The 25,942-nt window shown below is 36.4% G+C and overlaps 1 protein-coding gene across 2 annotated transcripts in view; it reads left to right on the top strand.

Annotated features, from left to right (window-relative positions):
- The window catches only part of LOC306880190 (transcription regulator protein BACH2-like), a 96,339-nt gene that overhangs the window by 5,550 nt on the left and 64,847 nt on the right, over positions 1 to 25,942 (top strand). Inside the window, exon 2 of one of the 2 annotated variants that reach the window (XM_079433539.1) lies at positions 7,242 to 7,512. The exons of the other annotated variant lie outside the window; for it this stretch is intronic. Within the exon in view, the coding sequence (XP_079289665.1) occupies positions 7,447 to 7,512 (66 nt within the window). The 5' untranslated portion in view covers positions 7,242 to 7,446. The remainder of the gene's footprint in view (positions 1 to 7,241; positions 7,513 to 25,942) is intronic. 2 annotated transcript variants of the gene reach the window in all.

Raw genomic sequence — 25,942 nt, 5'->3', positions numbered from 1 at the left:
AAATGAAATGTTTTCCATTTGCCAGAATTTCCATATAAAAATAAAAATTAAGTAGCAATTATTTTAGCTAAAATAAGTTCTAAGTTTAAAAATGCTGTGGCAGAAATCATGCAATCACATGTCCAATTGAGTCTTGAACCTTTGGCAGATTATTTGCTTTAAAAAGAATATCTGTCATCATCTACCCATCCTAATGTCTCTCCAAACCGGTATGACTTTGTCCTGTGGAAAAAAAATTCAAATGTGCATATGCTGATCACTATATATTATTACAATTTAAAACAACTGTTTTCTATTTTAATATATTATAAAACTTAATTTATTCTTGTGATTGCAAAGCTGAATTTTCAGCAGCCATTACTCCAGTGTCACATGATCTCTCAGAAATCATTCTAATATGCTGTTTTGTGCTCAGAAAATATTTCTTATAATTTTGCTGCTTAATATTTTTAAAGAAACAGTGATATATTTTCTTATGGTTGTTTGATGAACACAGAGTTAAAAAGAACAGCGTTCATTTGAAATAGAAATCTTTTATAACATTATAAATGTCTCAGCTGTCACTTTTGCTCAATTTAATGCATCCTTGCTCAATAAAAGTATTACTTTCTTTCCGCCCCTATAAGTCTAAGGCTAAATGCATCTCCTCTTGGAGATTTCTGTGGATAACTCGTCCTGTGTGCGTTGGGTGTGTGTGTTTGTGTGTTTGTTCTGCGGTTAAATTTGGATCTGTCATCCCTGTCAGAATATTCATGCCTGCAGCTGCTGAGTCACATGTGCACTGCAACAGGAGAACCCTGGAGAACGGCAGACCACCATCATCACGCTGTTTTTCCATCTTTCTTATTTGGTTACTTTCACTGCACTGTGCACACTCATTCATGTATCTGTGCTTTACTCTGCAGTCTGCAACTCATTCATTCTGACATTCTCCATGTGCCAGACATCTCTCTCCTCTCCTCATGTCCTCTGCATTCCCCTTAGAGTGGGAGTTAAAACCAATAGAAAGTTTAGATCGAAGTGAGGCTGACTCAGTATGTCCTGTTTGATAGAGCAGTTCGGCGCAACATAGCTCATACTGTGCTGACTCACCGGCGATAGAGAGAATAGGTCCAACAGGTGGCTAACTGCCATTAGAGCTGTTAGGTTCAACTGGTAGCCCTCAAGATTCCATATCATAGGAAGCGTATATGTTCAGTCCGAAAGACACTGCAACCGACACAGGAAACAAGTCTACATCTATCGCAAGGGGGACATTTACCCACTAAACTTTGCACACAACCTACACAAGGTGCTATGCAATGTTTGGCTGAAGTAAATCTGGTGAAAAGGAGTTGAGAGTCTAGTGTTTTTTTTATTTAATTTTTTTATCTCTATGCATTGTTTGGGGATATGAAGCCCTAGAGATGCGACTGTTACAATGATACACATACATATTATAAATTAAACAAATTGTTTTACATGACCGTCATTTGTAATTTTAGGGATTTTGACTATGACAAATGATATTATTTTTAATTATATTAAAATATTAACATTATTATATATTATATTATTGATTTGATGCTGAATAAACATTTCTTATTATTTTTTGCTAAAACAGTTGTGCTGCTAAATCTTTTTATAAACTGTAAACTGTAATAATGTTTTTTTTTTATATGATGAATAAAATGTTCAGTTTTTTGTAAAAGTTAAAAAAGAAAAATTTAACAGTGTAAGAGTTTTACTTTACTTTTGATCAATTAAATACATCCTTACTGATTAATAGTCTTAAGTAATTTAAAGTATTAATTTCTTTCAAAAAATCCCCCAAACTTTTGAATAGAAGTATTTTTATATTATATATTGAAAAGTATATATTTTTTTACATTATATTGAACATTGCAGGCTATTCCAAATGAACACATTTTATCTAGGAAAGGTAACTTCTACAGATATCCCCTGGAAAGTATGCAGGGCGCAGTGTAAACTAGCAGGCATCATGGGAATTGGAAACAGCTTGTGCAGTGTCACTAGATCTTCGTTTGCAACTCTCCCTCTCTTTCTCACACTCTTAACTGCTCCAGCATTATTTATGCACTGATGTGCTGCTGTCTGCAGATATCTTCAGGCCACCTTATCAATGCTTGGCAGCTCCAAAGCCTTAAGCTCAGAGTACTTGAGTGCTACTCTCTCCAGACACGACAAACAAGCAATCAGTGACCTGAGAGAAGCAGGCAGGAGTGTCTTTACTGCCTGCAAAACAGCCACTCCAAGTGCTGCAGTGAATGTGGGCCAGGCACAGCCTCAGGCAATTACACAGACACACTCATATACACATTATATACATGGACACACTGGCACACACAAATGAAAACGGTTTCACACCACAAAAGGACTAAGGAAACGAGCGCGGGAGGGCAGGGGTGTCACTGGCCTGCGTCGGTACAGATGAGTCATATGCAGTGTGCTGTGTCAATATTGATGCTCAGTCTAAATATAACCTACACACCATACCGCAAAACTTACTAAAGCACATACACACACACTAGTGCCACCCAGCCTGGAAAAAGGTTTTTTTTTTTTTTCTCCCTATCTGTCAGGATGACGCTGTTGAATGCTTTCCTGCATATTTTAGCATATATGAAAAATCAAGCTTTCCAGGGAAGATGTTGCTATGGATGTTTCATGCCATATTTACCCTTAAACATTTCTGTGAATGATTCAGAATTGGGTATGTGTGCCAGCAGAAGTCTGATTTATACAAGTGTCAATGTTTTTTCTCCGCTCCGTAAGTGCGTCATTGGATGCTCTGTTGAGGCTTATCCCAGGTGAACATACCACAGCTATGCTGTCAAAACCTTCTCTTCGTCAGAGAAACGGTTTTGAGCTGGATTGAAAAAAACAAAAAAGACTGTTCCTGTACCTTGGCAACTTCATTTTCGGATTCCTTAGATTTGCAGCCAACCATAACTTGCTGAAAAATTGATGTTTTTGACCTCTCTCTCTTTCTTTTTCTCCATTACTCCATATTGAATTGCTGCATGGGACAGCGGTAATTTAAAACAATGTCGGCTGAGAGCCTGAATGAACTGTCTCAGGCATGCTAGATACTAAACTTCTTGCCAAGGTCAATTTCTTCCCCTTCTGGCATTTTTTCCTATTTTCTGGATGGGAAAAAGTGAATTGAGTCCACAAGAGTGGAAGGTATTTAAAACAATCAGTGGATTCCTGGTAAGTGGATGAGATCATTGTTTTAGAGAGAGACAGCTAGTAAAAAAAGAGATGGGGAGCGAGGAATGGAGGGCAGCGGGGGTGACCCCTGTGCGGTGAGTTGTTTTTCGTTTGCCAGAGCGACTCGGCAGGCAGAGTGCAGTCGGAGGGAACGCTGGCTCTGGCAAAGGTCAGAATTCCTCCCAGACTGATTTATTTGTATTGCTTTGCACTTCAGAACGAAGAACAAAACATTCCCATTGTGTCCGTGGAGGTTGTTTTACACTGCAGTCTATTGGAAACATCTGTGAATGATGAACGCTTGTATGAATAATCATGAATAAATAATAATCTTTCAGCAGAGGTCAGTGCAAACAAGTCAGCGGTGTTTAACACTCTAGAGGAGTGATGCATAGATTAACCTCTGCTTGAACAGCTTTCATCACTGTTTTTGGTTTTAATACAATGTTAATTTCATATTTTGTGTGTGTATGAAATTGAAAACAGTTAACTATTCAACATATCATTTCTTGGTTTTACTACTTAACACTAGAAGTGGCAAACAGCTTCAACCGTTTAAAAACAGGGATAACCTCTGATTTGTTTAAAGCTGTAAATTTCACATTTTAATGCAGTGTGTTATTTGCTATTTCTTTGCAATTTTTGTGAAATGTACTAGTGATTTCTGAGTGAAAATAGTTTTTACACCAGTCTGTTTTCAGTTTAGCACACCAGATCTGGGGGAGAACCACAGTTTTACGTATAACATATTGCTATTTTTATAGTATTTGTATTTATTTAAAAAAATCAAAAATGTAAGTTAACACAATTAGTTCAGTCTTTTATTTATTAATCTGTTTGTTTATTCGGTTAAAAATGTTGGTTGATGGTGTTTTTTTTTTGCCAATTAAGATAATTAGAAAAATAACTAATTTTAGTACATTTTTAAAATGTATTAAATGTATTATTATTTATATTATTTTGTATAGTGTTATTAGTAACTGTCCTTTTACTCATAATTTTTATAAATCAATAATAAAATAGATTTAAAAATTCATCATACAATTGTTTTTACTTTTTACTTTTCTTAATAATAATAAATAATATTAAGGGGTTTGTGTTATGTGATTTATGTATATGTTGATGGTATATGTATGGTTATATGAATAGTAAAGACAATAAGTAATAAAGTATTAATATTTAATGACGAGTGTTTATTTAAGTCTGTTTCTTTGTAAGACATCTTGAAGACAACACTTTCTTTCATTCGTTTCAGAATTTCATTGTTTTTGTCACATTATGATTTCAATACGCATCAGCGACTGTTAACTTAGTAATAGCTTTCAAAACAAGAGTTTATTGTCTGAGAGGCATTTTACGATCTCTGGAGTAAATTAATGATTTGTGGGGCACTGAGGTGTGAATGAATAAAAACAAGTATGATATGTGGTTTTAGTCTTTGTGCAGCTGGAGGTGTGTAAGTGTGTGTGCATCCTGTGAGACTCGCACAGGTGGTGAGGAGGAGGGGTAAGAGGTGGGCGTGGAGCAGCAGGGGTGGTGTGACCACTTCCTGTCTAATGTACAGTAAATCGGTTGTGTCTTTACCAAATCAACACCGTGCACCGGTGATGCCTTTACGCTGCTTGGCAGAAACCTCTTATTGGTTGAGCTCTTGCTGTGTGGCTTGCAGAACGAGACAGTTTTGCTTTGTTCTGTCTTTTACTTGGGTAGAGATGTTTTCGGAGTGCCTTAAGGGAGAACGATGATAACAGTGTATAATTTAAGACAGAAAAAATATTACAGCGAAGGTTAGAAACCCTACACAAGCACACAAAGAACACATTTGACATCTTTTTGCCGAATGTTGCAGCGGTAAACAAAAGCCTAAGGTCAAAGGAAATGATGTTTCTGCAGAATGGAAAAGATTAACCATGGTTTTTGAGAGTTCGCTGTCATGTCATGGAGTTTGACGTATGGAATGCTGCTTTGACTCGCCTGAGGAGGGATGTTTGACGTGGGTGTGCGCGGACAGAATCACAGTTTCTTAACCTGAGAGTGCAATGTTCATGACCACAGACCTCAAAAGCTTCGAATGTTCTATACACCATATAATACCGCTGCTAAGAATGCATTGATCCATAAATGGATCTCTCTCTGCACGCCGCTCAGAGACAAGCTCGATTTATCAGGTAGCTGATAGAAGCCGTAAGATTTATGGGCCTGCAGTTAAAAGCTGTGACCTTAACTTACAGTCAACAGGTTTAAGTGCTAAGGGTCAATGTGTCCAAGACCCAGTCATTCCAATGATGAGTGTCTTGAAAGGAAACATGCTGCAGCCTTCAATTGTCTAGCTAAGACTCCACAAAGAGATTGCTGTAAGTGTTATATGTGCTATCTTTGTGTCTAAAATGTTTGTGGACATTTAAAAAATTGTCTGGATCTGTGTGATGTACTGTGAAATGATTGATATGATGATATGATTTTTTTTTTAATTGGTAACTAGTAAGTGATCATTTATAATAATAATAATAATAAAAAAAACTTAGGTATTAACAATGTATTTTTTTTCCAAATACTAAATCATTCAAATTATTCAAATTGTTGAAAATAGTTTTTGGTTAGTTAGACGATTTGTTTTAAGAACAAAGGAAGAAGCAACATTAATTAAAAAAAATTCTGAAACTGTTGCAAATTTTAAATAGATATTCTGGATTGTTTCTGTTATGAATGTGGATCTAATTTTATATTAAAAACTTTTAAAACCATTTAATTTTAATCTTATTTTAGGTTATAGCATTTTTGTTGTAATCTTTTTTTAATTTTCTCTGTAATTTGTGGTTCTTGTTCTGTTTGGAATGTTGGTGTTTGTATTATATTTCTATATGTGTTTTATATATGTTTGAAGGAATATTTGTAATACACATATTTGTACAGTTTGATGCAGGCAGTGGAACAGTTATTTGCAGATGCACGGAAGCCTGAGATAACTAGTCAGGGTTGTTTGTCTCTTCAAATAGACATAGACAGGGAAGGTCTTGAAGAACATGGCTCCACCTTTGCCTATAGGCAAATGCTTACAGCAATTACTAAATAAAAATTAAAAATGGAAAAAGAAGCCAAAAATGTGGGGTGATTTAACATTTCTACTGTCTGACGCATACCTACGTGGTGTTTAACATTTAAATACATGCTTGTTTCTATTGCTTGGAACATGCTTCATGGAAACATTGTATCACATGACCCTAACAATCTTTGTTTTTTTAGTGATTTTCTGTTTTTATAATAAATGTACTGATTTTATATAATATTTTAGATGTATGTAATAATGGAACGTTTCATGGTTTTATTGTATGCTTATTTTATGTTTAGATTATTGTTTTTATGTATTGTTCTTATATCTTTAACCATTAAATTTTTTACAATACAACCAATGCAAGTTTATTTTACTGGTGTATACATTTATCACAAACTGTGAAACTATAGAATATACAGAAAAACTTTTTTTAGTTTTACAACTAAATAGTATTAGACTTTAGTAAAACCTTTATTGAAAGCTGACCAAAAAATGTTAAATATACATACTTTTTTCTTCTTTCTTTTTTATCTAAAATAATTAGTGCAAAAATTATTCAAAATTATGTTCAAAAAGTCATGCCTTTTGATGAATGTATGCACAGGCGAAATAAACCACTTGTAATATTTATTAAAGATGAAAAAGATGCTTGACATTCATTAACATACATTGAAAGTTAACAAGTTTCCAACACCAGATCAAATGACTGCCAAATTAGGTTTCAAATGTTTCTGAGACTACAAGTGATGTAGCTCACTGTACAAACACGACATCACTTTTTAAACTGTAATTCACAAGTGATTCTGCTGTCGTTCTGGCAGAAGATCATTCCATCAATCATTTAGAATAAGCGCGATCTAAAACCGGTGCCTAAACCTGTCGGTTTTGCCTCAAAAGATGTAAACCGACATTTGTTGTTGTGATTATCTGAGAAAGATGTGATGTATGGTAATAAGAAATTCACTGTTCATTACAGGAAAGGAAGTATGGCTGAGGTTTACAGTCAATGAAGTCCGAGGGGTGTGTGTTAGCGTGACAGAGGTGGAGCTTACTCCACACAGAGACGTTCCTCTATTAGGCGGCCTGTGCTGTCGACCCCGAAAACCCAGCCGAAAACTGTTGCTGGCGCTGCACCACAACATGCGTCTCAATCCCACAGTCACACAGGAGCATCTCAGCGCATGCTAACACTCGGAGCTGTCATTGCCACCTCCTGTCAGAGCAGAAAAACAATGGAACAAACCACTGTGAGTGATCAAATTTGAGTTGAATTTCATGGCTTTTGATTTTACACCTGAATGCATATGCATAAAAGATGGCTCGTTCTGTCAGGCTGTAACACCGGGTTTGGGAATTGCTATCTTGTTTTGTTGGATGTGTTTGCAAATCAGGCTTGATTTAAGACATTGTCAGATTTTCTATAGACCCAAACGATCATAGAAGTGGACCACATTCACACAGGTATCAGGTCAGTTGTGGGGCGGGTGTCCTCAAACATCCCTGCAAACGTCTGGTGGTCCCCTTTGAGAACTTGAATGAAACCACCTGCAATCTTGCAAAAGTTCTCCATTAAACATTGCATATCTAGTGTTTAGTTTCAGTTAGGAAGTCTGCCATTTTGAAGAGAAGGCACTACGGGTGCAAAAATCGCACCAATAAAAAAACAGATTTCTTAAAAGTTTTGTTTTTCTTCTCTAGTTTACATACTTACATTTCTGAAGTGTCTTGCAAAGGAAATAAAGCTTCCTTTTCACAGTTTCCTCTCCAGGTGCTGCAAATATCAACTGTATAAATAAATATCGAGCCGCAAAGTGACTGCAATATTAGCTCCATATAGAAAAACACCTTTCATTGTAGCTGAATTGCTGCCAGAAGGTTCAATCTAATTATGACAGCATCATAGTACCTTGTCGGATCCATTTTCTTTTTCTTTCCCTGAACGTTCAGTCATACATTCCAGCTTAACTTTTAATATGTTGAAGCGGCTTTTGCTGCTGTGAGAGGAAAAGATTTGATCATTCTGAAATGTGACTCGGAAAGCCTCGAGTGAACAGCCTCACATGCATCTTATGTGTATGTAAAGTCAAGCCTCATATCCCATCTTCATTGGAGGACTATTAAAAAGGACAAAAGAAAGCTCTGTCTCAGTCATTAGACTCACTCACAGGCTTACATGGGTAAAGCTGCTGGTTGTTCAGCCTAGAAAGTTCTTAAGCATGACCTGTTGGAAAGCAGATTTTTGGGCATAACACAGGCCAGAAAGGACAATCCCATGATTTTTGCTCGAGGAGAAGAATTTATGCAGATCTCCTGATCTTGTCAATGTCAGCCATGCTACACCTGACTACTGTTATGTCTAAAAGTGTAATCCAAATGTCTGAGACTGCTTGTGAAAATGCTTCTGTTTTGTATTTTTCTAATTAATTACAAAATGTTTCATTCATATATTATCAGTATAACAATTTGAGTGAAAAGTTGTATTTAAGAAATGAAGACGAAAGATGTAGCCTCTTTTGCTTTAATGACAGCACCACTCGAGCTGCATGAACACAAGTTTGTCAATCCTAATGATGATCATGTTCTTCAGCATGATTTGTGATGATCCAAAGAACATCTTGTGCTGCAGTGGAAGAACATCTGACCGTCTGTACAAAGAGTCACATGATCCATGTCTTTGATTAGTGACCTAGTAATACTACACAATCATTGTAGGATGGGGACTTGGTTTTACCCATCAGTTCTTGATTGGATAAGACGTGGGCATTGCTTCCAAGCTTACAGGGGCAGGGTTTAAGCAGACTAAATGATTGGAGGAGTCTAGCATTCATCACCAGAGAGAAGTCTGTCGTTTTCACAGGAAGACCCAGCTATGACATTTTGATTTAAAAATTACAAGGGCAAGTTAGTTTAAAAATATGAAACGTATATATGAATGAATTTTTCACAATAAGATCTATAATCTCAGTTTATAAAACTTTTGCGTCATATGGTTGAGGTATTCGGCCAATCACAACGCACTGAATAGCTGGCCAATCAGACCACACCACGCTTTTCAGAATGATGAGCTTTGTAAAAACGGGGCAGAGAGGAGCATCAGTAATGAACGGGATGTGGAAAATGTGTTTTTTTTTTTTTTTTTTCTTAAACTGCATAAACGCATTGCATTACAACAAATACAAAATAATGTTATTTTTTAGCAATATCATACGACCCCTTAAAAAAACTAAAACTTTTTAGATATCCAGTCTCAGTATGCAAGCTCAGATTTTACAATGTCATGTAAAACGCATGTTAGCTTTAAAGCACATAGATTGATTTTGTACATTTAAAGTTATCTCATGCAATCTTTTTTCAGCATATTCATAAACTGATCATTTACAATGTCTTAATAAAAAAGTCGGTATTCAGTGACATGGCAAGTTTACCGTATATCCTCCATATATGGCTATCGTCTGTATCTCTCCTCAGTTTGTCCTCAGAATGTGTGCATACTGTGAGGCAGCGATCTGTCCCTTTCCCAGCGTGCTTTTCTGCATGTGCAGCATGGGGTGAAGCCAGTGAAAGAGGACATTGTTCGTGTCGTAGTGAGGCATGTTGCATGCACTTATAACTGAGTGGGTGAAGTTTCTCCCATCATGCACCAAGAATGCCTTTGAATGACTGGATTGTGTGGAAGGGAAAAGCAGCAGGCTTTCAACGCTTTTGTTTTGATTTTTCGCTCTCCCATCTCTTTCGTAAACTCAGCGACACTGTTGCTTAGCCTTATAAAAGGAATCATTCACACAAAAAAGAAAATTCACATCATTTACTCACCTTGATGTCGTTACAAACCTTTCTTCTGTGGAACACAAAAGATATAAAGTGCATATAATGAAAGTCAGTGGGGCCCAAAACAACACTGGACCGCATTGAGTTTCATTACACGTTTGATTGTGAGTAGACGCTGAGAGAATTTCTGTTTCATTTTTGGGGTGAACTATCCATTTAAGTAATGGAACCAGGGAACATAACTCACTTTACGACTTTGTGTTTTGCATTAAGCCAGCCAACAAAGTGGACCAAGGAAAAAGAACATAAAGGAAAGAGTGATTTGAGTATGTTGTAATGTCATGGATTAAGATGCCCGGCACAGCTGCTTCAAGGCCGGACTGTACAGTGGTGTGTTTCTCATTCTCTCCCGTGTCCGAGAGCAATGACTCGTTAAAACGTGTGACTCAGAACAGCTTGTTTGTGAGCGGACCACCTCCAGAGTTTGATTCACAGGCTTCAGCTATTGATTCAAGTCTTCCGCTTGTGCCTAACAAAGAAAACAAATGGCTTTCACGTTTCTCCCTCCCTCTCATGCATTCTTTTCTCTCAAAGGGCATTGATTGATGAAACCACACAAGTGAAGTGTCCCGATGCCACGGGGGGCTCCCGGCTCTCAGTGATGTAATGTTTCTGGGGTCTGGCGAACGAGTGGCTTGATGCAAATATGAAAACAAAGATTTTGAGATTTCTCTAAACATGTTCTCGTTTGTTTTCGTTGAGTCTCAGAGGAGCATTCGCTCTCTGTGAGTTTTGGCACTTACGTCATGGAATTTGGTGACGTTTATGTCCATTTAGCGAGGAAAACGTTTTGTGGGAAATCAGTCGGTAAGAATTTCCAGAGATTAAATGACACAAAATTGCCTATTGATTTCAAAAAAGGAGCGTGAGCGAACATTTCGTCATATCCTAATGAATGAATCACAATCCCACCCTTCAGCGACACCCTGAGGGGTTAGTTGATATTTCGTGTGCTTTTTTAATCTGACAGGTAAACCTGTGGAAATGACTGATGGCATTCAGTTTGTAAATGACCATTTTGTGCTGGCTTGCGTAGCTTCTTTTCAGCCATTCCCTTTGGTTCTTTTATAAATCACAAATGTGACACTGGCCGCTGAGTTCATTTTACTGCCCCGTGAGAAACTTCGAGCTGTGACACCATCTCCTGTTCTGGCTGTGTTTGGGTTCGAGGAGTCTCCTCTGTGTCAAGGAGCTGCATGTTGAGGCTTCCTCCGATGCTCCGAGCAGTAAGGAGAGCACGAAGTGAAAGGTCACGGAGAACGAGTGAGAGAGAGAGAGAGACTATTTTTAACCCTGCTGTATCATGTATCACCTCCTACCATGAGGTAAGGTGAGGGAAGATATTTCAGGAAGCTCTTAGGTAACCATTTAGGCCAGGTGAAACCAGGTGCTGTTTTCGTCTAATTGAAGAGGAAGAGGAAGTATCTATATCAATGGTCATCAAGAGAGTACAGGGTGGACAGTGGCACTTATCTAGTCAATGTTTCGCACATGCACTTTGTGAGTAGCAGTGGATGGAGTGTTTATCACAGCTGCAGACACCGATGGTACGGTACAGTAGCTTTGCAGTGATCTGAAGCTGGCGAAACACATGGGAAATAGTTGAGGAATGCTTTGCTCATGCCTGCGAGGGTATGTGCAAAATGCATTTCGGGATGACATTGGAGGACATGCGCTCAAGACTTCACTAGAGAGAGATCTCTGAGCTGACAAAGGTGACATTGAATCCTTCTCACTTCCTCTCTTTTATTTGATTTCCTTTGCTGGTGTCTCTTTCTTTCCTTTTGGTCTCTGGGAATGGCCTAATTTTCATTTTTCCCATGATGCATTCTCACCCTGTTCATGTGGAGTGTCAAATAGAGGTGACCAGTAGAAGCTATTTTTTGTGCCAAGTTATTAAATATTTACATTGTTACTGCACTTGAAGAGGAAACACATGTTTAGCCTACCTTTTGTAACCGTGATGGGGCAAGTTGTCACACTTATGCAATGCACCATTATTAAAACAGCAAAAATGGATTTAAAATCTCAAATAATTTTGTCCTGTCCAACTTATTTTGACTAACAAACATTGTAATTGAATTCATAACGGTAGGATTTTTAAAATATATTTTTAAAAAGTCCGTTATGCTTAGCAGAGCTGCATTTATTTGATCCATACAGTAATATTGTGAAATATTATTACAATTTCTATTCTAGTGTATTTTAAAATGTAATTTATTCCTGTGATGTCAAAGCTGAATTTTCAGTAGCCATTACTCAGTCTTCAGTGACACATGATCCTTCAGAAATAATTCTAATATGCTGATTTGATGCTTAATTAATTTCTTATTAGTAAATGTTGAAATAATTATGCTGCTTAATGTTTTTCTGGAAGCCATGATACAATTTTTATTTTATCTAGATTCTTTTTGTAACATTATTAATTCCTTTACTGTCACTTTTGATCAATTTAATGTGTCATTGTTGGATAAAAGTATAGTTAGTGAGTCGTGACAACTAGCCCCGCTCTCCAACTGTATATTATGCTGATAACAGAATGAACCTTATGTTTGTATTTGTAGCCCAAAGGGGGTTGCATTAATGAAAGCAGAGGAATCCCCAATCTTCCTAGGATGTTTTGTGTCTCTTTTGTCTCTCTCTCTCTTCCTGGTGCTTTCTCACTGTCTGGACTTTGGGAAAAAGGGGACGTTTGTTTCTGGAATTCACTTCTCTTAGCCACGCTTGGCATCAGAACATCTTTGTTCGAAAGCAAGGGAGGAAGGTCTTGGAGTTGCCTTTGAGGGTTATCGGGAGTGTTTTTTTTGGATGGGGTAGGGGGTAAAGCTGCAGCAAAGTTCATTCATTCATTCATCCGCCCGTCATGGGCCTCCACTTTCTTTTATTTTTAGCCAAATCCATCAGGCTTGACAAGCGGGAAATTTGAGCCAGCGTGGGGCAATGCTCCAGAACACCCCACTCCACACCGTCATTCTTCTCCCGCTCCCTTCCTCTCCATCCCCACACTCACTTTCCCTCTCCCCCCTGGGAAAACAGAGCTGAGTTGAGGCTGGATTCAGACCGCCAAAGATGTTGAGTCATGTGAATCAGTGTATACAGAGACGCCGCTACTTTATTACTGATAGAGGGAGGAAGAGAGTGATGCACTGCAAAATGTCATTTTCCTAATCAGTCTTTTTGATGAAAAAATGTTTTAAATTATACATTAATTTGCGCTGAATTTGATCAAATAAAAAATTAAAACCTATTTTAGAGAGCATTTATTTGCATATATATATATATATATATATATATATATATATATATATATATATATATATATATATATATATATATATATATATATATATATATATATATATATATATATATATATATATAAGAAAAAAGAAAAAAAGTTTTCAGCATAAATTGTTCCTAAACTGAAAAAAAACAACAATAAACAATTGCATAAAATAAAATTGTTTTAAGCATAAATCTAACAATTGTTCCTAAATAATGAACAAATAAATATTATTTATTAACAAATAAATAATAAAATATATAAAATAAAATAAATTGGTTTAAAGCTTAAATCTACAATACCCCTATATTTATAAAAACAAAAAATTACTAAAATAAGTTAAAGTAAAATTTCAGTAAATTGCATGGTTTGTTTTAAGGATTGTTTTAAATATCTTAACTGGGAAAACACACCAAAGAAACTGATTTAAAAAGAGATTTTTTTTTGCAGTGCAGATGGAGTCAAGGGGTAGGCTATGATTAGGTTTGAGAGAGAGAGTTCCTCTGGTTCTTTTATAAGGTAATGTCTAGTGACTCTGAAGGGGGAGACATGTGCACGGATATATTTTAACACACAGCAGGCAGATGGAGAGCAGGGGAGGGGGTCGAGGTGCCTGCCAGCTTCCTCTCTACCCATCTCCCTTTCTCTTGTCCTGCCTGCCCGCCTGCCTGCCCAGTCCAGCATTTGCAGCAGACAGGAACATAGCAGTAAAGTAAGGCCAGAACAAGCCGAAAAGCACACACACACTAAAAGGCAAGTGCCAGCCTTGAGTTTGACCTATTAACCTGCATGTTAATGTCTGACCATTTCTCCTCGGGTTGTGATGTGTTTGCGTGCAATCCAGAGACTCCAGTTCTGCTCTAAAGCAGCATGTTTTGAGTTGGTGCCCACTACACTTAGATATGTTTTGTATTATGCAAGGGCCATGCTGTATTATGTTTCTCTTAAGATATATGGTGGAAAGGAGGTGAGTGTGTGTGCGCGTGCGTGTGTGTGAGAGAGACAGGTTTCACCGCTCAGTCCTGTTTGAACTGGAAAGCAGACTGATGGGAATTAGAGCATGTGGAACGTTTACAGTAACAGATAGGATAGAGAAAGAAACTGTAACGGAAAGGATTGATATTCGCTGCTTAAAAGTCTAGTGTAGATTCATTTTCTTCGGGGGGGGGTGATGGCGCAGTGGATAAGACACATACCTTTGGTGTGAGAGTCCCGGGTTCGAATCCACTGTGAGACACCAATGTGTCCCTGAGCAAGACACTTAACCCCTAGTTGCTCCAGAGGCGTGCGACCTCTGACATATATAGCAATTGTAAGTCGCTTTGGATAAAAGCGTCAGCTAAATGAATAAATGTAAATGTAAATGTTCTTGTTTATTGTTTGTTTGGTCCTGTTGAGGCAGATAAACCTGGGTTGTTTATTTATTTATTTGTTTGCTTGTTTGTTTGTTGTTCTTTTTATTTAGCCTAATTAATTTTATATTTACCTATTTTTCTATTTATTTAGTTATCTGTTTGGTTCTTTGTTTATTAATGTTTTCTGTTTGTTTATTGTTCTTTTTATTTTATTTAATTTCTTTTTATTATTTTTATATTTAGTTTAGTTTATTTGTTTGTTTGTTTATGTGTGTTTGTTTATTTTCCTGCTTATTTATTTATTTATTGCTTTACATGCATTTTCTATTTATTTATACTTTTTTATTTAGGCTTACATAATTATTTACATATGATATAACAATTTATTTACATATATATTTGTTAGTTCTTTTCATTTAGTTATTTTTAGTTTACCTATTCTCTATTATTTAGTTAGACTATCTGTTTACTTATTGATTTGTTTGTTTATTTTCTGTTTATTTATTTATTGGTTTAAATGAAGCCTACGCCAGGTTACCTCCTTCGGGGGGGCATTTGAATTTCTAGGGGGCACAAATCACGTTGTTGGGGGGGGGGGGGTGCAATGTGATCGCTTGCAGTTGTTGACACTCGCTAAAAGCGTGCAATCATTTTCTTATGTACACTGTTTAATTGGTTTCACTTTCGCTTTCGAAGTCGATCATGTTCAACAAGGAGGGGAGAGGATGGAAGGGGGGGGGGGGGGGGGGGGGGGGGCATTCACGCGCCAAACAAGATCTGTTTAGTTATTTGTTTGTTTATCTCTTTATTTTCTGTTTATTTATTAGTATTATTTTCTATTTTGTTTATTTAGTTAGTTTGTTTATTTTTTTATGTTTATTTATTTATTGTTTTAAATGGATTTTCTGTTAATTTATACTTTTTCATTAAGGGTTAAATATTTATTTACATATATTATGATATAACATAATTTCCATATATATATATATATATATATATATATATATATATATATATATATATATATATATATATATATATATATGGAAACACATATTTATAACACATATTTACATGATTATTTATGTATTACTTTTTTGTTTATTGAATTTGTTCTGTTTATTTATACTTCTGTTTATTTCAGTTTATTTATTTATTAGTTCCAATTTCCATTTACATATTTTTAACCAAGTAAGTACGTACATTTTACAAGTATTAATTTAGCAGGACCTTTTATCTAAAGCAAGTTTTAGATGAAGAAATGCAGCGTCTCTGGCTAATTAACTATTGATGAGTTAGTGAACAATTGACTACTGATGAGCTGGCATGATTCAGCAAAACTACCAATGTAATGTCTGCAACGCAGTAAAATCTTGAAAAGCTTGTGGAAGACAGATTTTCAAAAAAAACAATACCCCCAAAAACACATGTTGGTTCTCTGAACTAGTTTGCACGACTTGCATTTGTATTAAAGTATGTGTATGAATTGTCTTTCAGCTCATGTATTTCACAGAACAGTATATCTCTAGTATGTGGGACATGTGCATGTATCACATCCATGCCCCGCTCCATCCCTCTAGTGCTGTCAGTGCTATTCTCATTCACAGCACCTCTCAAATCTAATTTGACTATTACGGTGTCAGGATCAGCCCGGGGCAGGGTTCAGACCGTGGTTAAGTACAAGCTCCAGCAGGCGCTGACACGGCTCTGCTTTACCGTCAGTTATCTGTCTGTTTCGACATCCTCTCATCCCGTGTGACATCACCGCACATCAGAATGTGTGTGAACATGCTGTCTGATTCTAGCGCACTTTTTTGTTTTTACAGGCATCTTTGCATTTTTTGAGCATCCGACCATGAGCAGTGTATTTTTAAGATTGTCAAGTTAATTTTTAAATATAATTTATATAAATGTGTCTTGAGGCGCCAGTGTTCTTATCCATTGCTCTGCACGCTGTCTGTTTTTAAACTCAAGAACGTGTATGTAAACCCCAAAACCAGACTAATTACACAGGACTAGACCATTTAGCCAACAAGTTGTTCAGGGAACCTACGACTAGCCGGTTTTCAAAATATCTATATTTTATACATAAATATAGTTTTGTACATCCAATCTTTCTTTCTCTTTCTCTTTCTTTCTTAATTGTTTTTTTAAGACTCGCAAACCAACAAATGTTTTCAAATAAGTACATTTTATTTTATTATTGTATCTTTTTTTAAGCCATAGCCAGTGTCATTATGTAGTAATAATGTATGTAATTAGGGAAAAATGTGGTGTATTATTTTTTTAATTAACTGCTATTTTTCCAAAGTATTACCAAATATCCAGTACCTCTAACCTTAATTCTCATCTTCATTTTATTTTATTTTATAATTTTTTCAAGCTCATTGTCATTGTGCCTCTATTTCACACCTATTGATCAGATCTCTTGCTGTTATTGGGATTGAGTTAGATAGTGTCTGATTGAGTGGGTCTTGTGAAGCATGTTGTTAGCGGCCAGTTCTCCACTCATTTATCCCACTCTTGCTTTATTTGTCATTCAAATATATGTGTCAAAAATAAAAATAAAAATCAGTCAGCTCTAACCTACTTTCAAATGTGGGTTGCCGAATGACAAATATTCACATTAAAATGACCTCCTGCGCTATATTTCAAAGGGAAAACCCCTGTGGGTTTCAAACAGGTCCAGACATTGTAATTCCTCTCTACAGCTTGATGGCAGCCATTTTACATCAATATACTCATGACTGGGAGTTTAAGACATTTAATATGCACTTGTTGCATAAAGTGTCCGTTGAAGTGACCATGCTAAAGATCCCCTGAGGCATATTAAATCGCACCATGTGCTGGAAACTGAAAGTTGACTGAATTCCCATGGGAAACTATAAACGCCTCTGGGGTTTGACCGATGTGTGAGGGACAGAAAGCTCAACAGCACATGTAATGTGAAGGAACGACTACAAAACATTATTCATGTGACTGGGAAAATGTTAAATTCTTTCTATATTATTTAAGAATATATTTTCCACCGTCATGAAGCATACAGCTTGTCGTCATGAATGTTAAAAGTTTGAATGGCTTCCTTTTCACGCTCTGAAGTCACGATTGCCATGGTTACCTCTATTATGGGTAACTGGAAGCTGAGCGTTTTTGGCAGATTGCAAAGCCTGGCTTTTGTCACTATATGCGGTTTGCTTAGCTTCCTACATGACTAACATGGAGTTATTCACAGTTGCTTTTGATATTGATCTTAATTGTGCATTTTTATCAGGCATCAGGCCAATTAATCCTCACAGGTTGATAGTAGTATTCACATTTTTTATAGCTCCCACTGAGAAATGTGCATCATTGCAATCAAATTCCCATTAAACGAAAGTGCCGATGACTCAAGTCAGACGTATTGACTGAGAGCTGAACTGAATACTAAGGCTTTCAGTCAAGGACTGGTTGCCCTTCACAGAGCCGTCTGAGGAATGATAATCAATTATCTAAGATGGCCGACTCTCCTAACCTAAGATAAATATGCTCTAATCAATGACTCTTGAAAATGTATTGAGATTAAATCCTGACAAGACGTGTCAGGAAAATTAGAGATTGTTGATTTAAGTAGTGTGGTTTAACAATATACAAAGCACCGTTAATAAGGTTTAAGTGAGGTGAATGAGTTATCCCAGCACTTTTGACAATAACTGCAACAGCCAGAGGGGCATTGTTGCAGAAACGATCTCAAAAACAAAAAAAAGCTCCATATTCTCTTCCATCTGGCAGAGGTGATTAGCTGAAGTTGGGCAGATGGTGCCATGGCTAGGTTCCTCATAGCTTTGGGGGTAATCTACACATACTTCCTTACAAGGCCAGTTGGATCAGTGTGTTCTGTTAGCAGAGCTCATCGCCACTCAATCTGCACTCACAGGTTTTCACAACGCTCTGTAGATTTGTCCTGTATTCCGGTTAAAATCGCGGAAACAACCTTTAAACAATATACCGATATTTTAGAAGCAGGAATGTATAAGATGATATACAGAAAATGTATATTTTTTACAGAATTATGCTCACCAAGGCTGTATTTATTAGATCAAAAATACTGTAAAAACAGTAATAATGTGAAATATTATTGCAATTTAAAATGACTGTTGAATATCTGAATATATTTTAAAAATTAATTTATTCCTATGATGGCAAAGCTGAATTTTCAGCATCATTACTCCAGTCTTCAGTGTCACATGATTTTTCAGAAATCATTCTAATATGCTGATTTGGTGCTTAAGAAATGTTTCTTATTATTATCAATGTTGATAACAGTTGTGCTGCATCATATTTTTATGGAAACAGTTTTTTCCCCCAGAATGATTTAATGAGTAGAAAATAACAGCATTTATGTAAAATAGAAGTATTTTGTAACATTATAAATGTGTTTAAGTGTGTTGGCGCCGATAGTCTTGTGGGAAGTCGTGCTGAATTACAGCGTCGTTGTGCTACGGGCATCCCGGCTTGAGGACCTTTCCCGATCCTGCCCCCCTCTCTCTCTACCACTTCACTTCCTGTCAAATCTAAACTGTCCCGACTTCACAAAGTCAAAATCGCAAAAATACAAAAAGTCTTTACTTCTAATGTATAGTATTTATACTATATATTTTAACCCAGATTTGCTAATTAAGAAAGAAAATAAACTAATTAAGATATTTTCTCAGACAAGATGTCTAAATATCACACACATACTCTTCTCAATTACATTTATTTTTGTTTTAAGCATAATTAGATCATTTTATTGGAAATGACAAGATAATTTAGTGTTTCAGCAGAATTGCTGCATGTCAGCTTACAAAAAATTTTATTACACATTTTTTGGCTGATATTCGATTATGCTTTCATGGACGTATTTGAGCAGAATTCCACAGATGTTTCCTTCACAATCAGTGCAGAAATTATGCAAAATATGCACAGATTCTTTGTGGGCCTACTTTTTTTTAAATTAGCAAGCTGTATTCCTCAATACTGTATCGTTCACAAAGCCCCCGAGTCATTGTTTCCAGAAGAACATCCTTTTTTATAGCTAATAACACATTGTCTGGGTCTGAGCCTGGCCTCGGCTCAATCCCTGTTTCCTGCAGTGGAGCCCTGAGCAGGCCTGGCCCTCAGGATGTTTTGGTTTGGGACGAAGCGAGAGGGGACGGGGGGGCTGCGTTTCTGTTCTTGTGTGGCAAACGCGCCCAATTAAAAATGCCGTGGTCAGTGAGCGGACCTGGCAGAGAGCGAGTCTGGAAGTGTTGACATACCAAGAATGAGGAAGAGAAAGAGAGAGAGAGAGAGAAAGAAAAACGCAGGGATCACCCTGGAAAAAAGGCACGAGGGGTTGGGCGGGCGGCTGTTAGGGGGGAAGGGAGCGGGGTGAATCAAGGCTGTGGAATGCACTCCGTTTAGTCGCACATTCACTCGCTAAACACCAGGAACTCCTGAGTCAGCGGCTTCCTCATCAGCCCGCCGCAGTCAGGGACTCGTCCTGTTTCCACCCGGTCTCTCTTTCTTTTGTCCCTCTCTCCATAGTCCCGTCTTCTTCTGGTTCCCTACCCCCCTCATCGATCGAGACTCAAGCTGTTGCTGTGTGATTGGCAGAACTCAGTGTCAAAACAACCCCTCCCTCTCCAGACTCCACCTCCTCTCGCCCTCCTGTCTGGACTGAGGTCAGGATGAACGTGGTGCAAATGGGTGAAGAAACATCTACGGCAATGGGACTCTTGGTTGTGGTGAATGTGGAGCTCATAGTAGATATAAGAGCGATTAATAACATTAGCAAAAACACTCTTGAGCTAGACTTTGGAGTCGTTTTTGTTACCATGATTATCGTTATCTGCAGCCTTTAGCCCTCATCCCCCTTCTTGTAGGCTGGATAATCTGTCTGTTGACCTTCTAAGACACACATCTCTCTCATCCGGATGGTCTGAAGTGCTTCACTGATCTTTGTTTATCTCTAATGAAGAGCTGAGTGTTGGTAATCATTGCACATTCTGTCCTAAGCTGTCATGTACATCAGTGCTGCTATGAATACAGCACGTACGCAGGGATTCAAGGGGCCAACAATAAGAAGTAATATCATTCAAATGAAATGAATAATAATAAAATATGAAAAAAATAGCTTTAATTTGATGTTAAGTTTCCTGGAATAATTATGAATAATTTCTTAGGTTTTTAATTTTTAATTAAAATATTAAACTTTATTTGTGCACTGTACCGTTCAAATGTTGAGGTTTGAAAGAAGTGACTTGTGCTCAATGCTGCATCTATTGGATCAAAAATACTGTAAAAACAGTAATATTGTGAAATGATATTAAATGGCTGTTGAATATCAGAATACATTTCAAATTCAATTTATTCCTGTGATGCAAAGCTGAATTTTCAGCATCATTACTCCAGTCTTCAGTGTCACACATCCTTCAGAAATCATTCTAATATGCTGATTTACTGCTCAAGAAACATTATTATTATTATTATCAATGTTGAACAGTTGTTCTGTTTTCTATTTTTGTGGAAATTGTGATTTAAAAAAAAATCTGAATTTATTGATGAATAGAAAAGAACAATTTATTTAAAATAGACTTATTTTGTAACATTATAAATGTCTTTACTGTCACTTTTGATCAATTTAATGCATCCTTGCTGAAATAAAATAATTAATTTCTTTAATAGATATATCTTTAATGACAGCTCTGGAATTTAAATTCAGGTTCCTCTTTAATTCCTCTTTAATTTAATGTTCCTCTTCATGAATATGTATAATTATAGTCCAGAACCATCATAAAGCAGTGTATTATTGATTGATTTATTATTGCATTAAACATTACAGTTTCCAATGGCATTTTTTTCACTGTTACCAGAATAAAAAGTGAGATGAATTAACCTGTTTCTGTGAGCGTTGGTAATCCGTGACTGTGTGGAAATGGAGCACACCTGTCCTTTGCGCTGTCATCCTGTCAATCACTTTTACTCTGAAACATAGTGACATGTGATCACACAGATGGTTCACCACACACATATGTGTCTCAAAGTATTACAACATCACTAGTAAAGTGAGTGCAAAATATTTTCTTTTAAAATATAATATATGAGGCATGATAGAATACTCATTCAGACTGAGTCATGTTCAAAATACTGTAGGTCTGATATTTGAATTATGTTTTTGAAAATATTAAGCTAAATTAAATTGAACTTGGACTGCATTTCTGAAAAATCACCTCTTGGCACCCAGTGAGACTCAGCCTAGTAGCAGAAAGGATTTTCTTTTGTCATCTCAACATGATTTTACAGCACTTCTATACAGGAGCTCATCATATTTTACGATCCAGTGATGTGTAAGTGTGTGTGTGTGTGTGTGTGCTTGATTCAGAAGTTCTTTAGCTCACTGTGCGTGTGCGTATGTGTAAGTCTGAGCATGTGTGGGTGTGATATAGCAGTTGTAATGTCATTCTGCAAACCTGTGCTGTGCGCTGCTAACTGGTGGGAGAATCTATCTTTAGCTCTGAGGGGGATTGTGAACAGTTGGTCTCCAAGGCTGGCGCTAACTCCGTTCGCTCAATTAGCACTACAGAGCTGCTAAAGCATGCAGAGTGACGTGCCTCTTTGTGTTGGTGTGGTTTTCACAAATTTACAATAAAATTAGTCCTTTTCCCTAGATAATGACGTGATCACATTTTATAAGATGGAAAGGCTGTATACCTGTTCACATGATTCAGATTCAGAATGGATGTGACTTTCAGGAAGGCAGTTATAGCGCCGTAATTTTGTTTTCTGCTACTTATTTCGTGTTTTATCTTAATTGACAGTAACTTTGGAATTTTGTTTTTACAATTACTGTATGCTGTAATATCATTATGTATGTTAAGTGAGTTAATTAATTAATCAAATTATATATATATTTATCTTTATTCAGATTGAACACATATATTTAGAATGACATTTTCTCACTTATGAAAACAATTATATAAATTTAAAAAACTTTTAGAATTTAAGTAATGTCTTGAATGGCTTATATATTTTTAGATATTCTAACTTTTGTGTAATCTTTATCTTTTTAGAATAAAATTTTATAATGAATAAACACGCATATATTTATAATTTGAGCATAAACCACTGATATATATACTATAGCTGAGCATAAACCACCTTTAAATCTAGTAAAAATCTAATTTTGCATTGCATTTATACTTAAGAAATCATTTAAGATTGAAGTTGCAGTTGCAAGTCATTTTTTGACTTTTATATATGTGTGTGTGTGTGTGTGTGTGTGTGTGTGTGTGTGTGTGTGTGTGTGTGTGTGTTGATAGATAGATAAATATACAAAAGCAATAAAAAATTCAACAAATGAAAAAATGAAGCAATTTATTGCAGTAAATGCCGAACTTCGAAGAAGGTTTGTGTACAAGAATTGTATTTTTCCGAAAAAAACTTTTACTGCCACTTAGTGGTGTGAGTGTGGTATTATGCAAAAGTTTTCAGTATCCAATGTCAAATACAAAATGCATTATTTACAGTCAGGCATGATACAATTATTTATTGATGTTTGCTTTTTATTCAAGTGCTAGTCAGCTGGTTATGTGAATGCAACATGGCGGTTTCCACTCCACGTGAAATAACTACTTCATAATTACTATTCATTTCTTTTTGTGCATAAAATTTGGAAGTGGGTCAGTGAAATATCGCCGAAAAAGACAAAGTATGAGACAGCACTTTTACACAAAAGCATGCATAAACATACACATAAACGGAGAGAGACCTCCTGTTTCAGGAAGCCCGCTGAACAGGAGACGTTAAACACTTAGTTCCTTTTTGACATGTGTTTCCCTCACCCTCCATAAGACGAGAGCAGCAGGCAGTGGGGCCACACACACACTCATACTCACACACACACACACATCCTCACCCTGTATTTCATGAGGGCAAAAAGAGGCCACCACCGCATTTCAGTTTAACTGTTCTTTTAGCCTGTCCCCTGGAAACCTCTCATGGTGACTCGTCTATCATAGAACAAGCAGGGCAGATAAGATCAAACCTAACAAGATCCTACACAGTTTGGTTGCTCCACTGAGAACCCACAGACCTGACAGCCGTTTGCCAGGTGGATTTGTGGGAAAAAGTAATAGCCTACTTCTTTCTCACAAGAGCACAACAGTGTTTTTTTATATGATTGATTTCAACATGGAGATTAGGCTAAACCTAAATGCGCATGTTGTGTGAAACTACATATTTCTAAACAACTTTAAATCTATTATAACTAGTGCTGTCAAACGATTAATCGTGATTAATCGCATCCAAAATAAACGCTTTTGTTTACATAATATATGTATGTGTGCTGTGTATATTTATTATAACTACACACACATGCATGTATATATTTCAGAAAAATGTTATGTTTATATATTAAATATATGTATTTATCATATAAATTATATGAATATAAATAGAGACATGTAAATATTTTCAAAAAATATACTGTATGTGTGTGGATTTATATATACATAATAAATATACACAGAACACACACATATTATGCAAACAAAAACTATTTTGTATGTGATTAATCACGATTAATCGCTTGACAGCATTAATTATAATCTTAAAGGGATAGTTCACTCAAAAATGAAAATTACCCCATGATTTCCTCGCCGTCAAATCATCCTAGGTGTATATGACTCTCTTCTTTCAGATGAATACAATCGGACTTACATTTAAAAACAATGTCCTGGCTCTTCCAAGCTTTACAATGGCAGTGAACGGTGGTTGAGATTTTGAAGCCCAAAAAAGTGCATCCATCCATTATAAAAGAACTCCACACAGCTCTTGGGGGATAATAAAGACCTTCTGAAGCGTAAGTGTGAGAAAAATTTCCATAACTTTATAAACCATAATTTCAAGCTTCCAATAACTGTTGCCTACTGTTTGGTGAATACATGAAAATTATAATAAAAAAAAAATTACGCACAGATTGTGTCTTTTTGGCATAGATTTTCAGTTGTCCAACTGTATATTGCTCATTTTATATATATATATATATATATATATATATATATATATATATTAGTTCATACTTTTAGTTTTGGCTTTTAGGTGAATTCTTTGACATCTAATGCTCAGAGTATATTTAATTCAGTTAAAATGTAAGTTAATGAAAGCACTGATGATAATCATAATAATAATAATAATAGTGAAAACATAAATAACATATTCTTTCACAAATCTCAAAATGTGTATTTCTCATGCTGTACATATTAATGTTCTGGTTCCTAAATTAGAATTTAAAATGATTAATTTAAGTTCCAAGTGTTTATTTTTTATTTTACTTTGACAAAATATTCTATAATTTTAATTGTGAGCCCTTTATTGGTTATCAGTTTTGATATTGTGCATCCCTTAAGTGAATAAAAGATCACTTCTACACGAATAGTTTGCTTTTCTTTTTGATAAAAATAACGTTAGACATAGACCGTTTATCGTAAGCCATAAACAGCACTGTAATTTCACTCCATTTTCATCCATTAGCCCCCTGTACAAAGATGAGGTCAGTCCATTGAGAGACAGTGTTTTGATGGGTAACTAAAGTCCGTGAGAAGGTAACCTGATGTGTTGGCCTTTTGAGTGAGGCGTGCAAAAGCATAAATCCATTCCTCTTCCAGACCTCCTCGAGTTTCTGGTGACGTCAGAGGAGCATGTGGGAGCATTCTCATCTCTCTCAGGTCGCTGCGGATATGCATCTTATCTGTCTTTTTCCGTTATCAATACTCGACGAAATCCTTCCCTTCTACTGTTTTCGGGGCTCCCGTGCACATGAGTCAACGTGCACAAGGTGATATTTTTAGAGACACAGATAGTGTGTCCTACCAGACGGCCAAAGACCAATTAAGTTGTACACCTTCCATTACACGAAAGAGGATCTGGAGATGAATGAAGGAGTAGGAAGTGCAAGGATAGATGGAGAAAGGTGGAGATGCGAGCCTCGGGCCTGGATGATGTCATAGCACAATGAAACTGTTTCCTCTTTGGCGATCATCCTTTATTTTGCTGCATATTATCTTAATGGCTGTGTGCCATATTCAGTTTGTGGAAAATGATCCTGTAGCGGGAAAACCACTCACTGAGAACTTCCAGTCATGTCTGTGTTTATTGGCTCTCTAATGGACAAGAGAGGCAGCAAAAAAACATACCGCTCAGTCATCAATACAC

The sequence above is a fragment of the Barbus barbus genome, assembly GCF_936440315.1.
Source record: "Barbus barbus genome assembly, chromosome: 14".
Taxonomy (NCBI): Eukaryota; Metazoa; Chordata; class Actinopteri; order Cypriniformes; family Cyprinidae; genus Barbus; species Barbus barbus.
Note: the sequence above shows the minus strand (reverse complement) of the source record. Positions and strands in the feature narration are given on the sequence as shown.